The sequence below is a fragment of the Vicia villosa genome, linkage group LG7 (genome assembly GCF_029867415.1).
Source record: "Vicia villosa cultivar HV-30 ecotype Madison, WI linkage group LG7, Vvil1.0, whole genome shotgun sequence".
Classification (NCBI taxonomy): Eukaryota; Viridiplantae; Streptophyta; class Magnoliopsida; order Fabales; family Fabaceae; genus Vicia; species Vicia villosa.
This window is the reverse complement of record NC_081186.1, coordinates 108,376,184-108,397,244: the sequence shown is the minus strand read 5'-3', so window position 1 is coordinate 108,397,244 and position 21,061 is coordinate 108,376,184. Positions and strand designations below refer to the sequence as shown.

At 31.6% G+C, this 21,061-nt stretch overlaps 1 protein-coding gene across 1 annotated transcript; it reads left to right on the top strand.

Annotated features, from left to right (window-relative positions):
• The first annotated feature begins 15,947 nt into the window (after positions 1–15,947).
• LOC131616483 (protein STRUBBELIG-RECEPTOR FAMILY 6-like) lies at positions 15,948–20,310 on the top strand. Its single transcript, XM_058887818.1, has 16 exons — positions 15,948–16,210; positions 16,628–16,769; positions 16,868–16,939; positions 17,024–17,089; positions 17,179–17,250; positions 17,344–17,415; positions 17,527–17,598; positions 17,688–17,753; positions 17,870–17,932; positions 18,023–18,333; positions 18,466–18,740; positions 18,829–19,100; positions 19,190–19,322; positions 19,432–19,568; positions 19,715–19,871; positions 19,957–20,310. The coding sequence occupies exons 1-16, from the start codon at positions 16,123–16,125 to the stop codon at positions 20,098–20,100; spliced, it is 2,142 nt and encodes a 713-aa protein (XP_058743801.1). The 5' UTR covers positions 15,948–16,122; the 3' UTR covers positions 20,101–20,310.
• The last annotated feature ends 751 nt before the right edge of the window (positions 20,311–21,061 follow it).

Below are 21,061 nucleotides of genomic sequence, written 5' to 3'. Positions count from 1 at the left end.
ATAACTTTAATAAACGTTTTTAATTAACGTTTTTTTTCCAGTTTTTTTAATTATTAATTATTGCTCAGTTTTATAATTGAAAAATATAATTAGTTTTATAATTATTGCATTATCTATATTTATTTTATTTAATTAATATATACAATAAGATTATGTTTTTATATTAATTAAGAATTATTTAGTTAATATATACCTTTGAAATTAAAACAATAGCTGTATTAATTATAAAAATGTTAATAAAATAAAAGAATTAATAAAATAAAAACGTTAATAATTATAAAAATGTTAATAAAATAAAAACGTTACTAAAAACGTAAATAAAAACGTTAATAAAAATGTTTTATAAATTTTTTAACATTTTAAACATTTTATAAATATTAATTTTTTAACATTTTACAAATATTAATATTTATAAATATTAACGTTTAACATTTTACAAATATTAATATTATCTTAACGTTAAAATTATCGTCCACTTTTTAATAATGAATTTGTAATATATATAAATTTGTAATATATACAAATTTGAAAAATAATAAAAATATATATTGTTACAAAGTCCAGTTTTTAATGAAAACGTTTTATAAAATTTTTAACATATTGTTAGTATATTTTTTAAACCCAGATTATTAGTTCAATTGTTATATATTGTTAGTATTAACTTATTAAATATAACTAGAGTTTGAAACAATATAAATCAAGAAAAATCAGTAGCTCAGTTGGTTGCACATGGTTCCTCTTTAACTAAGAGTCCCAGGTTCGAATCCTGGGAGTGGCAATATTTTTAATTGCGTTTTGCTTATACAATATGTCCAGTCAGCCAAACAAGGAAATGCAGCAGCCACGTCAGCCAAACAAGGAAATCAGGCGCCCAGTCAGCAAGATTCTCCCAGCACAGCCAGCCAAACAGGTGATAGGGGGTTCCTGGAAACAGAATCTTGTTTTCTAAGGGGCGAAGGCTAATTTTTTTTTAATAAGGGGGAAAACCGAATCTCGCTACTTTGGCAGGGGGGTGAATAGTATTTAACCCTAAAAATAACTGTGCATATTGTTTTTATCGTTCAAGTTTTTAGAATACACTTATTCAAACCCCCCCCCCCCCCCTTTCTAAGTGTTTTTCTATCCTTCAGGTATCCATGTCATTTTACATTTAGGAACACGAACATTTCTGATATGACAAAGACCCCTAATTGACCCTTATCACAATGATAATGACAAATAAGTTTAGATGAAATGCTTCTTATATTTCTCCTAGCGACATGAGGGCTTTCTAAAAAATCGTCCCTCTATCACTTGAAAAACTAGAACTTGTAGCAGATTGTGAAATAGCACGAGCTAGTTGTCCTTTGAGAGTTTCAATTTCATGTTTTAAAGTTGGACAAATAACACACTCTAATTTAACTACCTTCTTAACTAAAGTGTCGCAGACAGTAAAACGCTCATCAACTAGAGATGTATGTGCTTCCTTAAGGGAATCCAAAGCGATATTAATATCATTTATCTCCTTTTCAAGTTTTAAAATCATTTCTTTTTGGAGATTTTTTTCTTAAAAGTGTTTATCGAATCCGCACATATATATATATATATATATATATATATATATATATATATATATATATATATATATATATATATATATATATATATATATATATATATATATCATTAAAAACTTTCGATAATTCTCTATCCGTTTATGATGCTCGGCGACACTTGGAAAACAGTTCTATAATGTCTCGATTTTCCACACTCATAACATGTAATAAGGACTCTATGGGAGATCATTTGTCTAGTCGACAGCAAATTAAAGGGTGAGGTATCCTTGCAATCATGGGCAGCTTGTTTAATTATTTCAATCATTCCTTTAGGGGGGATGGATTTATATGGGAGTTCCCTTTGGTTGCAAATGTCTCAATAAAGACTTATTTCTTTTTATTTATGCTTGTTGTTGTTTAATGGTTTGATGGTATTTCCATTTGGGAACAATTTGGAAAATGTGTTTTCTGTATCATCATGCATAAAAAAGAAAATTTCATTTTATAAAAATTGAAAACACAAGATTAAACAAAAATGATAATAAGAACCTCATGTGTTTAAAGAAATGTGCAATTGAACTAAAACATAAACCAAGACTTCAAATCTATAAAAATAAATATTCTTTTGTGCCATGACCATATTTCTTTGTCATTTTATGAATGTCCTCCTTGTTATTGTAATGACCTTTTGACCCACCCATGCCGATTTTGAGTCTCGCTCGTATATCTTTCAGGTTGATGGTAGTGTGTTCGGTGACTTTTTCTTCGTCTTTTGCTTTGTCTTCAAGGAGAAAGTCCAATTACCTTTTCTATTTAAATTCTTCTTCCTCCTACTTAAGATGATTTGGTATCTCATGAAGAACAAACTTAAAATCCTCTAGAGCCAGTGTTACAAGAACTAATTCCTTTGCGAAGATCCACTAGAGAAAGGAGAAATGCAATTCTAGATGACTACATAATCTTTCTCCAAGAATATAAGTAAAATAATGATATGATGGATGATGATACAATCAATTCCCATCAAGCCATGCATGATTGCAACTTAGAAAAGTGGATTAAATCAATGAAGCGGAAGTATAAGTCCATGTAATACAATAAAATTTGGGAATTTATCCCATTACCAGAAGGTGTGAAACCCATTAGTTGCAAATGGAATTTTAAGATCAAGTGGGATTATAACGATAATGTGGATAGATGTAAGGCTCGTGGCTAAGGGTTATACTCAAAAGGAAGGGATTGACTTTAAAGAGACTTTCTTTCCAGTTTCATCGAAAGAATCTTTTAGGAAAATCATGGATCCTATTACACATTATGATTTGGAACTCCTTCAAATGGATATCAAGGCGGCATTCCTCAATGTCAATGTTATCAATATGCTTTATATGGTGCGACCAAAAAACTTTGTGTCATGATACTCAAAGAATATGGTTTTCAAATTGACAAGCTCCATTTATAGACTAAAGAAGGCATCATGTTAGTGGTACCATAAGTTTCATGAAGTACTTCTCTCATTTGGTTTTAAATTAAATGTTGTTGAAGATTATGTATGTCTCAAGTTAAGTGGGAGAAAGTACATATTCTTAATCATGTATGTTGTTGACATATTGCTTGCCTCCAATGATATGGACATGATGCACGAAACTAAAAAATTCCTATCAAGAAAATTCAAAATAAAAGATCTTGGTGACACCTCCTTTATATTAGAAGTCCAGATACATAGAGACTGGTCTCAAGGTATTCTAGGATTATCACAAATGAGCTATATAGATAAGGTACTTAAAAGGTTTGACATGCAGGAGTGTAAACTAGGGGATACTTCAATTGCTTTGGGAGATAAATTTAATCTCATTCAGTGCCCAAAATAAACTTAGAAATTCAAGAAATGCAAAATATTCCTTATGCGTCAACTATAGCGAGTCTAATGTATGCCTAAGTAAGTATGCATCTTGATATTTCATTCATAGTTGGGATGTTAGGCATATATTTGAGAAGTCTAGTCATGGATCATTAAAAAGCAGCCAAAAATGTTATGAGGTATTTAAAGAGAACAAAATATTATATGATCACATATAAGGGGTCATACCAGTTGGAGAGCACTAAATTCTCTAACTCAAATTTTCCTGGATGCCAAAACATTAAAATATTCACTACGGGCTATATGTACATGTTGGCTGATGGAGCAATTTCTTGGTGCAATGCCAAGCAAAATCTCATAACTTCATCCACCGTGGCATCAAAATTTATAGCATGTTATGAGGCATCCAACCATGGGTATTGGTTTAGGAACCTTGTCACTAGGCTAAGAATTGTAAAAATAAATCATTTGTCCTATACTCCAACATTAATAGGAGCTCAACCAAGTCAAAACATATTGACATTAAGTTCCTAGTTGTTAAGGAAATGGTACAAAATGGACAGATTTTCATAGAACACATAGGGACAAACTCCATGATAGAAGATCCTCTTACAAAAAAATCTTCCACCCAAGGCCTTTCACGAACACACTGCTCATACGAGTGTTATACTGTTTGAGGAATATTTAGTTCAGTGGGAGTCATTCATTTATGAATTTTATTTTTATGCTTTGTATGATATAGGCATACTCTTGTTTTCAATAATTTTTGGTTAACAAAATTTGATATTCAACTATTTATCCTTTTTACAATAAGGTAATTGAATGATCTCACTAAAATAAAGTAGAACCAGTTGGAAATTGACATGTTCATACCAACGTCATGTGGTTTTCATGCTACATATTACATGAAGAACCTATGTCATTTAGTTATATTATATAACTATTAGTGATCATTGATGGGTTTTAGTTATTATTGATATAACAAAAATCACTTTGGTTTTGTATACTCGTATGACCAATGGCATAATAATTTGGATATGCTTGTAGTTTATAATGGAAAAAAATAAACTCTTAAAGTCTAACACGAGTGTAAAGTTACATATGTGACCAGTGAGAGATTGTTAGAATTTTGGGTCACAAATGTAATATTACGTGTTATGGTCATTATTTAATTAGCCAAAGTTAAAGTGGTCTAATTAATATAAAGTTTATGGCTAAGTGCATATATGTCATAAAAGGTTATTGTGTAAATATAATAAGTCAATATCTAATTTGACGAGGGGTCAAATTAGAATATTGAAAACTAAGAAATAACCCTACGGTTATTTATATGGATTATAGTCCCAATTTGTAGAGTAATTGACAAAACACGATTTAGTAGGATTCAGTTTTCATCACCATCAGAAGAGATTAAAGAAACCATAAGGAACTCTAGAAATCAGAAGATCGCATACCGTAACCTTAACGATTCCAATAGCAAACTCGGGTATGCTTCAGCTTTCATTCTCTGACTGAATTCTGGTATAGGTTTAAGGGATATGAGTCGGTGGCATATTTGATTCATAGGGATTATTTTAGAGTTTTGTTCTTGATTTTCATATATGTAGAAATCATTAAGTTATCCAAATGATCTAACAATATACTTTTATTCTTTTGTTAGTAGATTGTTAAAGGTTTTTAAGGACCTGATTCCGATACTTTTTGCGAACTTAAATCTAGGTTGAAGCTCAAGACTTGGAAAATATTTCTTCATCTTTTCATTAACATTCTTAATTAAAATGACATCTTTGTTAAATCTCACGATATATAACTGCAAGGGTTAGTCATTTTTTTGCCTTATTGAGCGTAAGCTCTCTGCTAATTTTTTATGACTTTGCAAGACTCTAAAATAAGCTGTGAGTCGCTCGTAAAGTTCTCTCCATGTTTCGATGGATTCATTTATCAAGCTCTAAAATTATGCAATAGTATTGAACTTCAAGGTAAGACTGAACATCTTACACTTCTTTTATCCTTTTTCCATATTGCACATATGGAGTTCAAGAGGATATATACGAGTTCCACATGCTTGTCGGAATTTGTTGTTCCATTGAATGTATTCCACCCCAATGGTTTACAAAGCTCTTTGCAAATAGAATATTCATTTATCCTTATGTTGAACGCGTCTCTAAAAGGAGTATTTTCATCGCCCTCAAAACCATCTAATGAAGATGAGTGTAAGGTATATCTACGACGATGATGAGGGTGCCCAAGGCGGTATCCTTGTGCCTTAGATTTGGAGAGTGAATGTCTTCGGGGTGTTAGAGAACGAGCTATGTACGTCTTATTGTCAACAAGATGGTTCATCGTAATCTTCATTGTGATACGTTAATATTCCACCATCGACCCAAATAATGGAATCCATCACTTATTTTCTAGATGCTTTTAGTTAATTTTAGATTTCTAGTGTGTTACAACTAAGAAGATGATGTCCTCGATCTCAACCCGATGTCATGACAATGACTTCATCATTTAGTGATCATCTGATGGTTCATTCGTTGAGACTTTCAGAACTCTCTTCATTAGGACGAATCATAACTAATGTGGCTTTGGGATTGAACTGGAACAATTATCAATTAAAAATAAAAAATAAAAATAGTGTTTTAAATATTATATATTATTTATTTAGTTTAAAAAATTAGTATATTTTATAAAACAATGTTTTCAAATCTTATAAATTTTTTTTTTCAAAAATTCCAAAAAAGAAATTAGTAAAACTATTCTAACACAACAAGTAGTGTTGCAAATTATTATTAATAATTAATAATGTGAGTGTGTTCAAAAATGACAAAGAAAATATGCTATGATTTGAATTTTGAATTTGGAGAGTGGCAACTCTTCATGAAATGTTGCAACCGTTGGTGAACCATGCTGTGGGTCAAAAGTCATAACTCTTGGAAAAGAAATTGTTTCACCAAGGGTCGCTACCTTGTGAAACAATATCAGCATGGCCTATAAAATCATAATTTCGGATTCAGAATTCTCATCACAAAAAAACCGAAAATCCTCTAAATAATTCCAGAGCACTCTTCTGCATTCGAGTTTTTCACCCGTCTTGTGCAGACTCGAGAAGGCTGAATTATCCTGGGTATTCCTGCGTAGAAACTCCAAGACAAATTGGGAGTGCTTGAAATACTATAAGGAAAGTGTTCTGTGTACGATTCTAGCCTCGATTCCATTCGGTATAAATTGATTTTTCTAACAATCTTATAGTATTTTAAATAATGGTAACCGAGGCGGTTTTCGTATCAAGAATCACGAATAATAATCACCATCATGTGAATCCGGATTATAGTATGACAAATAATGGCATTCGAGGTTTTAGTTTCAAGCATCAAAGAGAGAAACTCAAGCTAGAACACAAGACGAATCGTTACTATGGATCTGATCATAATCAATATTGTTATTTTCAGGTAGTCAAATCTATGTTTCAATGAAACTTATTATTATAAGACATATAGAGATCATTTAAAGATGATTCATAACGAGATGTAGAATTTTGAGAATCTTATCGCGGAGGATAAGGAATTCGAGTCGTACAAATAAGAACCTTGTGAAGAAGGTTCTCTATGGATTGTTGAAATACAAACAGAAAGTTCACCAATGATTGTTGAAAAACAAATCAAACTTAGAATTGGCGGAAGGTCTAAAAGGCTAAGGATTTAGGACCCAAAAAAATCGATTGTCGGCATATTTCTTGTATTCAATAGAAGAAAAATGTGAGAATTTTGTTCGTAAGATTCCTATTATTCTTCGAGTGGAAGATGATCCTAAAGAGTTACAATAAAGATGTAATTTCAAGGGACTTCTCTTGGAATGATGTTATCCAAGATGAAATGAATTCAATAATGTCAAACAACACTTGGGAACTTGCAAATCTATCTAAAGGGTAAAAACCCATTGGATAAAAATGAATGTTGAGAAGGAAGTATCATAGTGCTATACTAAACACCTACAATGATATATTAGTATCCAAGGGTTTTAGACAAAAAAGAAGGTGTTGATTATTTCGACACATATGCACTAGAATCAATCACAACGAAAATTAGAGTTTCCTTTGCACTAGTTTCTTTGCATGATCCTTTAGTTCATCAAATAGATGTCAAAATGACATTCCTAAATGGATATCTCGATGAGGAGATTTGCATCGGAAAACCATAAGGTTATGTGTTTCCCGGTGATGAACAAAAGGTGTAGAAATTTGTCAAAAACTTGTATGGGATTAAAACAAACATCGAAACAATGACATTAAAAAAATTTGACTTTGTCATTACAAGATTCACCAATTAAGGGGAGACACCCACTTAGAGGAAGAATTTTCAATCTTATCAAAACAAGAATTCAAAGAGTTTGTCATCATCAAAAAGGGGGAGATTGTGAAGAATATATCTTATATTTAGTTTTGATGAAGACAAAGATTATCAAAAGGATCAAAAGTGTCATGCACATCAATGATGTAGTTAATCAAGAAGGTTGAACATAGAAGTTCAAGAGAATATTTGAGAGAAGTGAACATAACTAAGGTACTCATTGCAATTTATATTGTACCATTTTAAATTGCTCATAATTTTATCTCTCACTTCATCTAAAAACCTTCTTGAATCACCATGCATGATTATAAAAAAAAAATCGTTCTTCATATGATTCTTGTGACAAGTGTTTGTACACAAAGTCATGTGAGAATATTGTGATATTCCTTTGTCTCCATGTTGATTATATGATTAATCACTCACAACGAGATGAATGGAATTTTAGAAACAAAGAGGTTTCTAACTTCCACATTCAAGATGAAAAATCTTGAAATAGTGGACACTCTTTGCGATCAAAGTAAAGCGAAAGAGTGGGGGTTGAGAAAACCACATTCAAGATGAAAGATCTTGGACTAGTTGACACTCTTTTGGAGATCAAAGTAATGCAAAAATAGTGGGGGTTATGAACTTAGTCAAAGATACTTTGAGAAAGTTCTTGATAAGTTCAAACTATCACGTTTTAAGAAAGTGAATATTCAATTTGGTCTTAGTGTCAAAATGATGATGGAAGGGATGTGGCTATATTAGAATACGCAAGTGAAATTGGTTTTCTAATGTAATGTTCTAGTATAATATATTATATCCGACATAACATTTGAAATTAGAAAATGAGTAGATTTACTAGCAATGCAAATGGTCATCACAAGGATTTTGATTATCTTTTAAAAACCAAAATCTTGACCTCCATTATGGTAGGTTTCATTCCATATTAGAAGGATATACCAATATGAGTTGAATATCGAGTATTGGAGATCATATAGTTATAATTAAGTGGATATTTACACTAGTTGGGGGTGATATTTCTTGGAAGAGCAAGAAACAAAGATGCATCACTCTCTTGACCATGGAGCCATAGTATATGGATCTCGCTGCCACTGGTCAAGAAGTTGAATGGTTGAAGGACCTTCTGTTGGAAGTTCCATTGGCTGAAGACAATGTTTCAAAGGTGTTAACACAATGTGATAGTCAAGCCAATTTATCAAGAGAATTCAGATATGTGTAAAATGAAAAGTCTGGGGACTGAGGCCGTAGACATTCTTTCGTGAGAAAATTGATTAAAAATGTAATCATTTAATTCACATATGTACGATCGATCTATAATTTTGAATGATTCATTTACCAAACTACTGGTCAGGGATTTAGTAAAGACAACCTCAAGAGGTGTGAGGTTGAAACTCCTTGAATAAGTGTTCCAACAATGATAGCAACCCAATCTGAAGTTAATACATCTTAACCTAAGATTCAATGGGCAACAACAAGTCGTTGATTTGGAAGTTGGTGCAATATTTTGTGACAATGTTGACTATTACATAATTGAGGGTTGAGTTTTTAAAACTCTTAATGAACTTCACCTATATGAATTTCAAGATGGTGCCGTCTTAAAGTGAGAGTTGGAGTTTCTCTCATGAAAAATTCATGAAAACAAGAAAAGCACATGGCCATAAATAGTGCTAGGCGAGATATGTAGGCGAAGAACCTTTAAAGAGTGTGTGTATAGTAACGCCGGTCTGATCACGTGGGATAACGGTTCAAAGCATAGCTACCTAACGTTCCGATTAGGCTTTGCGTTGTCTTTACTAAGGTTAAGTTCAAATCGAAAGATACTTAACCATATTAACACTCTTTTGCTTTCTATATTCTGGAATTAGACTTGTCATTATTAGAACAAGTGGGGAATTGTTGCAAATTATTAATAATATGAGTGTGTTCCAAAATGACAAAGAAAATATGTTATGATTTGAATTTTGAATTTGGAGAGTGGCAACTCTTCATGAAATGTTGCAACCGTTGGTGAACCATGCTGTGGGTCAAAAATCATAACTCTTGAAAAAGAAATTGTTTCACCAAGGGTCGCTACCTTGTGAAACAATATCAGCATGGTCTATAAAATCATAATTTCGGATTCAGAATTCACATCACGAAAAAACCGAAAATCCTCTAAATAATTCCAGAGCACTCTTCGCTGCATTCGAGTTTTTCACCTGTCTTGTGCAGACTCGAGAAGGCTGAATTATCCTGGGTATTTCTGCGTAGAAACTCCAAGACAAATTGGGAGTGCTTGAAATACTATAAAGAAAGTGTTCTGTGCACGATTCTAGCCTCGATTCCATTCGGTGTAAATTGATTTTTCTAACAAGTAGTGCTTAGAATAGACAACATTATAATATACAAATATACATTATATATAGTTCAAAAAAATCAAGTGTTTATAATAAAATCAAATATAATGATATTTTAAAATGAATTATTTTTGAGGAAAAATTAATTTATTTTATTAATATTATTTTTTGAAAAGAAAAGTTGGTCCTATATATTTAGCAGTTGGATTCCTAAATTGTTGGAGGTCAAAGAGGCAAGGCTTTCGCTCTAATTGGCGCAATTAAAATGGATCCAACTTATTGATTCTCCCAAATATTTGCCTCAAACTCAAAGTAAATTCTAAAATCACATCGTATATTCATCCTCATACACATTTGACAGAATTTAAGTTAATTATTTTTAAAATTATTAAATGAGTCTAACAAAAATACAAAATAGAATACATTATCATAATGCAACGAACCAAAATTCGAATTCTGAATCATAGATTGTAGTCAACGTCGAATATGCTACCTCAAATAAATAAAACATATATAAAATAAAAATTCTAAAAGTATATAAAAGAAGAGTATCATAAATAAAAGGTAAATGATCTTGTGAAATTGAAACCAATTTCCTTATCACAAATCCGTGATGTTGATTGCATGAATCCAGCTCATTACGCGCAATGCTGACCTTTTTTATTACAAACATTGCATTCATATCTCATTACTCACCACCACCATATACATATTTTATTTATAAATTATACTATATTATTATTATACATCATGTTCTCCATTATAATCATTCCAATACTCAAATAAATTATTGACCTCTCATTCTCATTCTCATATTCTCAAAGTATTACAAGAGAAGGAACAAAAGTGATGATGTTGGTTAAAATGTCTTTCTTTATACTACTAAAATAAAACCTTAATTAACTATCACGCTCCAATCACAAATTAACATTGCTTTTTGCTCAAAACAAAGAAATTAAACTTTGCTTTGCTTTTCATTCTTTCCTACAAATGTCTCATTGATATGAACATCATTACAAATTGATATACAAAATGTGTGTTGTAATCTTTGGAGTGTTGAAATTGTATTGATTTGTGACATTTGAAAAATGAGAATGTTTTGTAGACAAATAATTGTTTATAATGGAATGAAAAGTATGGTTCACCTATCTACCTAATTATTGTGTCAAAGAAACTTTTTTTGGGGACCAAAATGTCAAAGAGGTTTATGAGTTGAAGTTGATTGTATAAACAATATTTACACAAGTAATTATATGTTGTTATATTTCTTGATATAAATTATATTGTTATTATTTACTTTTAAAAATAATTTTTTATTTGAGAATCAAACACAAATTAAATTTAAAAGTCGAATTCTCATTAATTAAAAAGAGTAATCAAATATAAAATAACGGAATCCGAATCACATTATAAGGAAAAATTGTTGATAAGAGAAACATAAATGATAAAACAATACAAAATGAAAAGGAATAGTGCACTCTCTATAATAAATAAATAAAAAACAAATGAGACTAAATTATTAGTATGTTTGGTTTGATTTTTGGAAGAATTAAAAATACTTTTAAAGATGTAGTATTGATTTTTGAATGATTTTGAGGCGTTTGATTTATCTAAAATAAAATTATTTTTCTCTAAAAATAATTTTATTTAAAGTTAAAATTTGTATCTTTTGAATTGAAATATGATTTTAGATCACTTTTACATAAATATATTGGATAATTATATGAATTTACGGAGGAAAATCTTAAATATGTTATCAAACACTTTTGAGAAATCCTAATAAAACATATTACATAAAGCCATAGGATGTGTACCTTCATTCATACTCTTAACACTTTTAATTATTTTATTTTATTCTTTTTTTTTAATCTAGTATCAAATGTTGACTCCTTCAACACCTTGTATTAAGAAAATTAATTTGAAATGTCCACAATTTTATTGGGTTAAAAGTAATATGTATGGGGTGTATCGAATGTGTTGAAGTATGAATTAAAACTTTAAGTGATAAAGAGAAAGAAAATATGTTTCAAAATTGCAGAAATCAGATGTCACATTGGAAGTTGACGAAGGCCAACAGTGGATCTGGTCGGCAACGATAGTTGTCAGATCAAATTTGGCGGGTGATTCAGTCTGTTGGGTATCATATCAAGCCCAAATAATTTTCGTGTAATGAAATTGGTTGTTTTGGCTTGTGGATCAGTTTGTCAATGAGTAGTTTTTTGGGCTTGTTAAGTATCTCTTGGGTTTCAACGGTTATAAATATGTATCTTCATCATTCTTCTCTTGGGTTTGAGAATCTTTGTAGTAATCTCAGAGAGGCAAGGGTAAATTCTTAAGAGCGTGTTCTTGAAATTTGAGAAATTCTTAGAGATATCTAAGGAGGATTGAGAAATATTTATAAACATTTTGAATCTGTGTGATTTATGTATAAAGAGTTGGAGAGATTGGAAAAACATGAGTATAAAATAAAGTTTGTTCTTGAGAATCTTAGTGACTATTTTATCATAGCTCATTTGTAATATTTTGTAATAACTCTTGAAAGTATATTGAATCAGAGAGTTGCGTGTGATTTATATATAAGGAATTGGAGAGATTGAAAAACACATGAATATAAAATAGAGTTTGTTATTGAGAATTTTAGTGACTATTTTATCATAACTCATTTGTAGTATTTTGTAACAACTCTTGAAAATATATTGAATTATAGAGTTACTCTCTCTTTCAAAGTAGGTCGTTTGATCAAAATGGATAAAAAATTTATTGTGTTTCTTATCTTTTATATTCTTCTGTTAAATTAAGTTTCTATGTAATTATCTTCTTCCGAGTTCTATAATCTCAGTCTGTCTTTTGATTTGTAATAGCTATAGGGACTATAATCCCATGTATCTTAACAGGAGTTGTGACGCTCGTACCCACTCTCTTATTGGTTTGCGCTATGCAATGAGCTCAAAAACTTAGTTGGGATTGTATCCCATTGATAATTCTCTATTTGGTAGGAATCTCTTTAATCCTTGTTCTCTTTAAATGAATTATTCTTTCCATAACAAAAAGTTTAGGTCTAATTGCACTGTGAGTTATTTTTACTATTTTTTTGGTGTGATTGAATATTTCAATTTTATAACAGAGAGAATAATAAACTTAGAACTTGTGTAGAGTTTTTTTTATTCGTTGGGCATCTACTTAGATGCATTCTCCCGATCTCTTTTCAAGTTAAACTCACAAATATCATCCGACTATAAAGCAAGCTTTTAGGAGAATGCGATGGACTCAAAAACTTGGATGGCATTGTATCTCATTGATAATTCTCAAAATTTTTACCTCATACCCTACTATTATCTCTCTACCCCTACATTTTTTTAAATATTCCAATTTTATCCTTTTAATTAATCAAATAGTCTTATTATTTAATATTTACCATTTCACACCTCTATTAAAGTGAACCGGATAACTTGCAATTGTGTTTTCCGGTTTGTAATCTTTCTTCACTGGATAACTTGCAGTCAAGTTTTATGGTATGCAATGTTTTTCACCAGATAACTTTCAATCAAGTTTTTCGGTATGTAATTTTTTCCGAATAACTTATGCAACAATGAAAAACCAAGTCCAAAAGTAAATAAAACCCTTACCTATTCTAATAAAATGGTTTTTGTAACTTATGAAAATTTGTATATCCCACACTTGAGAACCGTTGTCTAATATTGTAGATAACTATTTTATTAATTTTAGCCACGGTTTTTCTTGTTGTCTAAACTTTTAAAAAAAAAATCGGGTTAGTTAAAAATTATGCACTATCATCATTTCTAAATGGTTTTAGATCTTTTTCCTAACAACCCTTTTCATGTTTCCATCACATTTTGACTTCATCAAGATTAAATGTAGTGTATGTAACACCCCCAAACTACTTTTAAGATTACTGACTGACCCCACAACCACATGTGAGTGAGGAAAAAGTATGATGAAAAGACTCGTGTTGGTTTATGGGGTTAGTCGGTAATCCTGAAAGTAGTTTGGGGCATTACAGACACTACATTTAATCTTGATGAAGTCAAAATGTGATGGAAACATGAAAAGGGTTGTTAGAAAAAAGATATAAAACCATTTAGAATAATTATGGTGTATAGCTTTTAACTAACCCGAAAATTAAAAAAAATTAAAAAAAGTTTAGGCAAAAAGGAAAAACTGTGGCCAAAAGTAAATAAAGTTTAGGCAACAAGAAAAAATCATGGCCAAATGTAAATAAAATCGTTATCTGCATTATTACAAACCGGAAAACTTTACTGCAAGTTATCCGGTGAAGAAAAATTACAACCCGAATAACTTGACTGCAAGTTATCCGGTGAAGAAAAATTACAAACCGGATAACTTGACTGCAAGTTATCTGGTGAAGAAAAATTAAATATCGGAAAACTTGACTGCAAGTTATCCGGTGAAGAAAAATTATAAACCAGAAAACTTGACTGCAAGTTATCCGGTGCACTTTGGTAGGGGTGTAAAATGGTAAATATTAAATAATAAAATTATTTTATAAATTAAAAGGGTATAATTGGAATATTTTAAAAAATGTAGGGATAGAGGAATAATAGTAGGGGTATGAGGTATAATTTTCATAGTTCTCTATCTAGTAGGAATCTCTTTGGTCCTTATTCTCTTTGAATGAATTATTCTTTCCATAAAAAAATTTATCTCTAATTGCATTGAGAATTATTTTTATTATTTTTGGTGTGATTAAACATTTCAATTTTACAACTGAGAAAATAATGAACTTAGGACTTGTATAGAGTTTTTTTTGTGATTCGTTGATCACCTCTACTTAGGTGCATTCTCCCGATCTCTTTTCAAGTTGTATAAAGCAAGTTTTTAAGGCGAGGATGAATTCAACTTTGATTTGAAAATAATTCTTTACTTGCCACGAGCTTTTTTTGGTTTTTCAGCATTAGTATCTGACCCATTGGATCTTCTATTCTAGTTTAAGATTAGTTCTGACATCAAGTAGTTTCAGTATCTTCTCGATTGCAGTTGCAAGGATCAAACTGTGACCCCCTCTACTAAGTTCAATGTCAATTATCACTATACCAATTAACTATTGATTACTTTTAAGCTGTAAATTAAATTAATAAAAATATTGAATTAATATTTTTCATTTTGAAAATTACCTACCTAATAAGAGTTTAGTGATTTAGTCTACTTCTTTCAAAAGTTGATTTTGAATTCTAAGAACTTAAAGTTTTTCAATTATTTTAAAAGTTTATTTTTATGATATTATATTATTTTGTTAAAAATGTTCACAATATTTCAAAAAAAAAAAATTGATTAAAATAATTTGTCATATAATATTATTCTAAGTATTACATTATTTTAATTAAAATTTAAAAATTAATAAAGTTTAAAATCATTTTGAATATTTTTTTACAAAATTGATTTTTTAAATATATATTTTTAGAAAATAATATGCTTTTTGACCATATTTTACTCTTTAATATAAATATTTATATTACTATATGTCAAAATAAAATTTCTAATTTATAAAAAAAAAATCTTCTATTTTAAAAAATCATATAAAGTATTTCCCAAAATACAAATAAAAAAATTATTTCTTTTCTAAAGTTATAACAAATTTAGTGATATGATTAATATATAATTACTTAATTTAGGGTTTTAGTCTTAAAACTTTTCTCTAAACCAGCATGGTAAAACTTTCATACCTAACTAGTCTAATTTTTTTTATTTCCTAATAAAGCATATAATTCATTTATTTTAAAAGAAAAAAATACTTTAAAAATAAAAAAACAATAACAACAACATTAGTGCACACAAAATTTCGACAGTGATAAGGTAAGATTAAAAAAAAACAACATACGTGTCTTGTATTCTTGTAGCTAAATCGTGCTTGCCAGCTTTACTATTATACTCGGTTATGGAGGCAACATATATAAACAAATGGAATGAAACCCATTAGTTAAATCTTAAGAAAAATTCAAAATTGATTGGTTGCACATTGTTTTTGCTTTCTGGGTAGGCAGATTTTTTGGAAGTAAAGATTGACTCAGATGTCGGCGGATCCATGGTTGATGCTGATGCTGGTTTTCATCAGTATCTCTACTCTTGTCATCAATGGTGACACAGATCCAAATGATGGTAAGTGTCTTTTTCTTTGATCTTACTCAGTGGTTGCATTGTTCTGTAGTGATGGTTGTTAGTACTAGTTTATCTCTTTGTCTTTTTCTTAGGAGATTAATTTTATTTGGCTAAGGTTTACTTTTTGTTTTTGTTTTTTATTGGTTCTTGTCTTGTTGGATTAATGTGAAGTTTCTCAACTGATCTGTTGTCTACTGTTTATTTATTCAAATTGATTTCATGATGTTATTCCATATGGTTTATTCATTTGCTATTGATTTGAATTTCAATATATGAAACTTTTTCATTCATGGTTGATTTTCAGTTATTGTGTTTTCTTAAATTATTACCGGTATTGGCGTGCCAGTGTTTCAGATGATATTAGGATAGGAATTTTCATTATCCATATTTGTGATTTGTTGTGAATGTTCAATGCAGCCTCTGCTTTAATGGGTTTATATCAAAGTATGAACTCACCGGCTCAGCTAAATTGGCCGGTCAATGGCAACAACGGCAACAACGATCCTTGTGGACAGTCATGGACTGGCATCACTTGCTCAGGCAACCGAATCACAGAAATGTACATTCGCTTATGTTGCGTTATACGACTTCATTGTTATTGGTTTTTGTTATTCTATTAATGTCTGATGATTTTTTTGTTTGTTTACTTTTCATCAGTAAGTTACCTGGTCATGGACTAACCGGAACTTTGGCTTACCAGATACAATCCTTTTCAGCTCTGACAAACCTGTAAGTTAATCGTACCGATCATTATATATTATCCGGTTTTCCATATTTGATTACTATTATTGAGACCTTGCAACTTTTTTTCAGAGACATGAGTAACAACAATCTCGCTGGAACTTTGCCGTACCAGTTTCCTCAAAGTTTGCAGCACATGTATGTTTCAATATTTATATATATTGTTACTTCGGTTTTTTTTTGTTCTGGTATTGAAATTCTAACGTTCTTGTTACGATCTATTGCAGAAATCTTGCTAATAATGGTTTCAACGGCGGGATACCTTATTCTTTTTCCGATCTTGCTTCTCTTATAACCCTGTGTGTAATCATCTTGACTTCTTCTACTTCTCATTGTATAAACCTTTTACAAGTTATCTGGGTTCCTTTTTAACATTATTCTCGATAATGTAGGAATCTCGGTCACAATCAATTCCAACAAGGACTGTCTTTGAGCTTTCAAAAGCTTACTTCCCTTTCTACATTGTGAGATTTCTTCCCAACACTTCAAACATGTTAAAGTAGTGTGGTAAATCTATATCAAGTTTATGTGACAAGTCATGGCCACTCGATTATAACATCTATTATCGGTTTCAGGGATGTTTCTTTCAATTCTTTAACCGGAGACCTTCCTCAGACGATGAACTCACTTTCAAGCATAAACACCATGTAAATCTTCAATCCTATTTGTTTTTTTCGTTGTTAGTAATCACGTTGTTTTGATTGCATTCAAAGTTGACTCGTTTACATGTGTGTAGGTATCTACAAAACAATCAATTTTCAGGAACCATTGATGTCCTTGCGGATCTACCTCTTGATAATTTGTACGTCTTTTTTGGTTGTTTTGTATAACAACTTTGGAATATCCTTTCCTATTGTTTCGACCTAATTATGTTATCCGTTGTATTTAATTATTTTTCCATTCTAAAATGTTTCTTAGGAATGTGGAAAACAATCATTTTACAGGATGGATACCAGAACAGTTGAAAAACATAAACCTACAGTAAGCATTGCCATTGTCGGTAAATTCTTTAAGAATATGTTTTTTCAGCTATGTTTTATGAACTTTAAAGTGTTGAATTTAATGACACAGAAAGAGCGGTAATTCATGGAGCTCTGGACCTGCACCCCCGCCTCCTCCTGGTACACCTCCATTACCAAAAGACAAAGGTAGTCATCACAAGTCGGGTGGACATAACAGCCCGTCAGATTCTGGCTCAAGTGACGGAAGCAAAAATTCAGGTATAGGAGGTGGTGCCATTGCTGGAATAGTGATCTCTATCGTAGTCATTGGGGCAATAGTAGCATTCTTTTTGTTGAAGAAAAGATCAAAGAAGAAGAAGTCGTATCCGGATGTGGAAAAGCTAGACAATCAGCCCTTGGCTCCTTCAAATGAAGTTCATGGTCAGAATCTTGCATACTGTTGAGAAATTGTTTTTCGATCTTTTTTGAGAAACTCTAACTTGTATATACGATTTTGTAGAATTTCACAATATTTTTAGTCAAATTAACTTATTAGTATCTTTCATAATGTAGGAATGAATTCGACGCAAACTCCTTCGGTGATTGACTTGAAGGCATTTGATACTTCTGCGGCTGCAATAAGCCTTAAACCCCCTCCTAAATCGTTTGATGAAGATGAGTTTCCAAAGAAGCTCGCTGTAGTTAAGAAGACCGTAGCACCTCCTGCAAATTTGAAATCATATTCAATAGCTGACCTGCAGATTGCTACCGGAAGCTTCAGCGTGGATCATCTTCTCGGCGAGGGGTCTTTTGGACGTGTATACCGTGCTCAATTTGACGACGGAAAGGTATTTCTTATAGCTGTCCATGTCTTGAACATATGCATCTGCATGTTATTGGTTTTGATTCTTTTATTCATTTCTGAAAATATTGTAGGTTCTTGCCGTGAAGAAGATAGATTCATCTGTCCTTCCCAATAATCTGTCAGATGATTTCATGGAAATAGTTTCAAACCTCTCCCGTTTGCATCATCCCAATGTGACGGAGCTTGAAGGTTATTGTTCTGAGCATGGACAACACCTCTTAGTCTACGAGTTTCACAAAAATGGATCCCTGCATGACTTCCTTCACCTCCCTGATGATTACATTAAACCATTGATATGGAATTCACGTGTCAAGATTGCTTTGGGAATCGCACGCGCATTAGAGTAAGTTGTTTGTTAGTGCTAATAGAAGTTCTCAATTTGAAAAAATTCCCTCATAAATAGTGACCTAACTCTACTAACTTATCTCTTAGGTACCTACACGAAGTTTGTTCACCGTCAGTTGTTCATAAGAATATAAAGGCAGCAAACATATTACTTGATGCTGATCTGAATCCTCATCTTTCAGACAGTGGATTGGCCAGCTATATTCCAAACGCAAACCAGGTGATTCTATAATTTTGGCTTAAATGCAGTTTTGGTCTTAGCTGATTCACGATTTTAGTCTTGCCATTTCTATAATTATCAGAAGTTCTAACTTTTGCCTCATGTTCAGGTATTGAACAATAATACTGGATCCGGAAACGATGCTCCAGAAGTTGGATTGTCTGGTCAGTATACTCTTAAGAGTGACGTCTACAGCTTTGGAGTCATCATGTTGGAGCTTTTAAGCGGACGCAAACCATTTGATAGGTGAAACATTGGAATACCTTTAGCCTTAAGTAACAGCTTTTACACTGAAGCATGCTTCCAAACCATTTCTAACTGTTTTTGAAAGTATGCATTGATATAATGTTCTGTCTTTTCGTTTTCTGATTGTTGAATTATTCTCTCTGCAGCTCAAGGTCGAGGTTTGAACAGTCGTTGGTTCGATGGGCGACACCTCAACTCCATGATATTGATGCATTGGCTAAAATGGTTGATCCTGCACTAGAAGGACTCTACCCTGTCAAGTCTCTTTCTCGATTCGCCGATGTCATTGCACTTTGTGTTCAGGTAATGTACCATTGATCCTGCACTATATCCATTTGAATGATTAACACTGACGCATTGTTCTAATTTTTGTTTTGCTTTGGTGCAGCCGGAACCTGAATTCCGACCACCTATGTCAGAAGTGGTTCAAGCATTGGTTCGGTTAGTGCAGCGAACCAACATGAGCAAACGGACATTTGGAACTGATCAAGGAGGACCCAACCGTGATGATCAAGAAATCCTAGACATGTAAATGGAAACAAAATCTATGTGTTGATAGAATGGCTTAAAAGGGATATTATATAATTTGCATATCATTTTTCACTATTTCTTTTTAACCAGTTTCTTTGAGTGAGATTGATTTGTACCATTGATCATTGAGGCTAGACAAATTATTCATGTATTTTACACGACTATTTATTTTATTGATTGTATAAATCTCAATAATTTAATTGTTTGCAAACTCGAAGCTCAATTTTTAAATTAAAAAGAGCGTTGAAGGGAAAGGGAAGGAAGGACAAACTAATTGATGCGAAGCAACTTCAGCTTGATTAGCTAAAAAAAACTAACTTGTATGACAATTTTTAGCAAAGAAAACATAAAGTAGCTTAAGTATCACAATTTTTCGTAATAAATTGTATTTATGGTAAGTATAATAGTGTAAACGCTTCTCGCATTATGGAGTGCTTAAGTATCACAATTCTTGTAATAAATTGTAAATTTGGTAAATACAATAGTGTAAACACTTTTTGCGTTATGAAGTGCAAGATGATTTTTTCAATGTTAATGATGTAGAAAGTGATCTCTTTTCTAATCATGTAGTTGAGATATTTATAGGTTTGTACCTTAGATCAATTAGTTGCTAAAGGATTGGGCATAATATTCACTTGCTTGACAATATTGTAATATGAGGAACATATCTTTCCACTTAGTAGAGGGTGCGATTTCACTATTAGACAAGTGGTGTTGCGGTCACTTTTCTCCGTACGTGTGTTGACACGTCTTTATGCAATTGGGTTGTACCAACCAATCCATCCTCATTGGGCCAGACCGGGTGAGTTCACAAACTCTCTATGTCATGTCGTCTTTCCACGCCTAATCTCCTCTCGTGTTACTCCTGAGTCCGACATGCTATTAATCAGCCTCTAAGACCAAGCAAGGTTATTGCAGTTCCCTCAAACAAGAGGTTTGGAGGATCGATATAATTATGCCAA

Coding starts and splice junctions, on each gene's coding strand:
- LOC131616483 (XM_058887818.1), top strand. CDS start 16,123: ATGTCGGCGGATCCATGGTTGATGCTGATGCTGGTTTTCATCAGTATC. Junction 17,090..17,178: donor CCTCAAAGTTTGCAGCACAT/GTATGTTTCAAT, acceptor GATCTATTGCAG/AAATCTTGCTAATAATGGTT. Junction 17,251..17,343: donor CTTGCTTCTCTTATAACCCT/GTGTGTAATCAT, acceptor TCGATAATGTAG/GAATCTCGGTCACAATCAAT.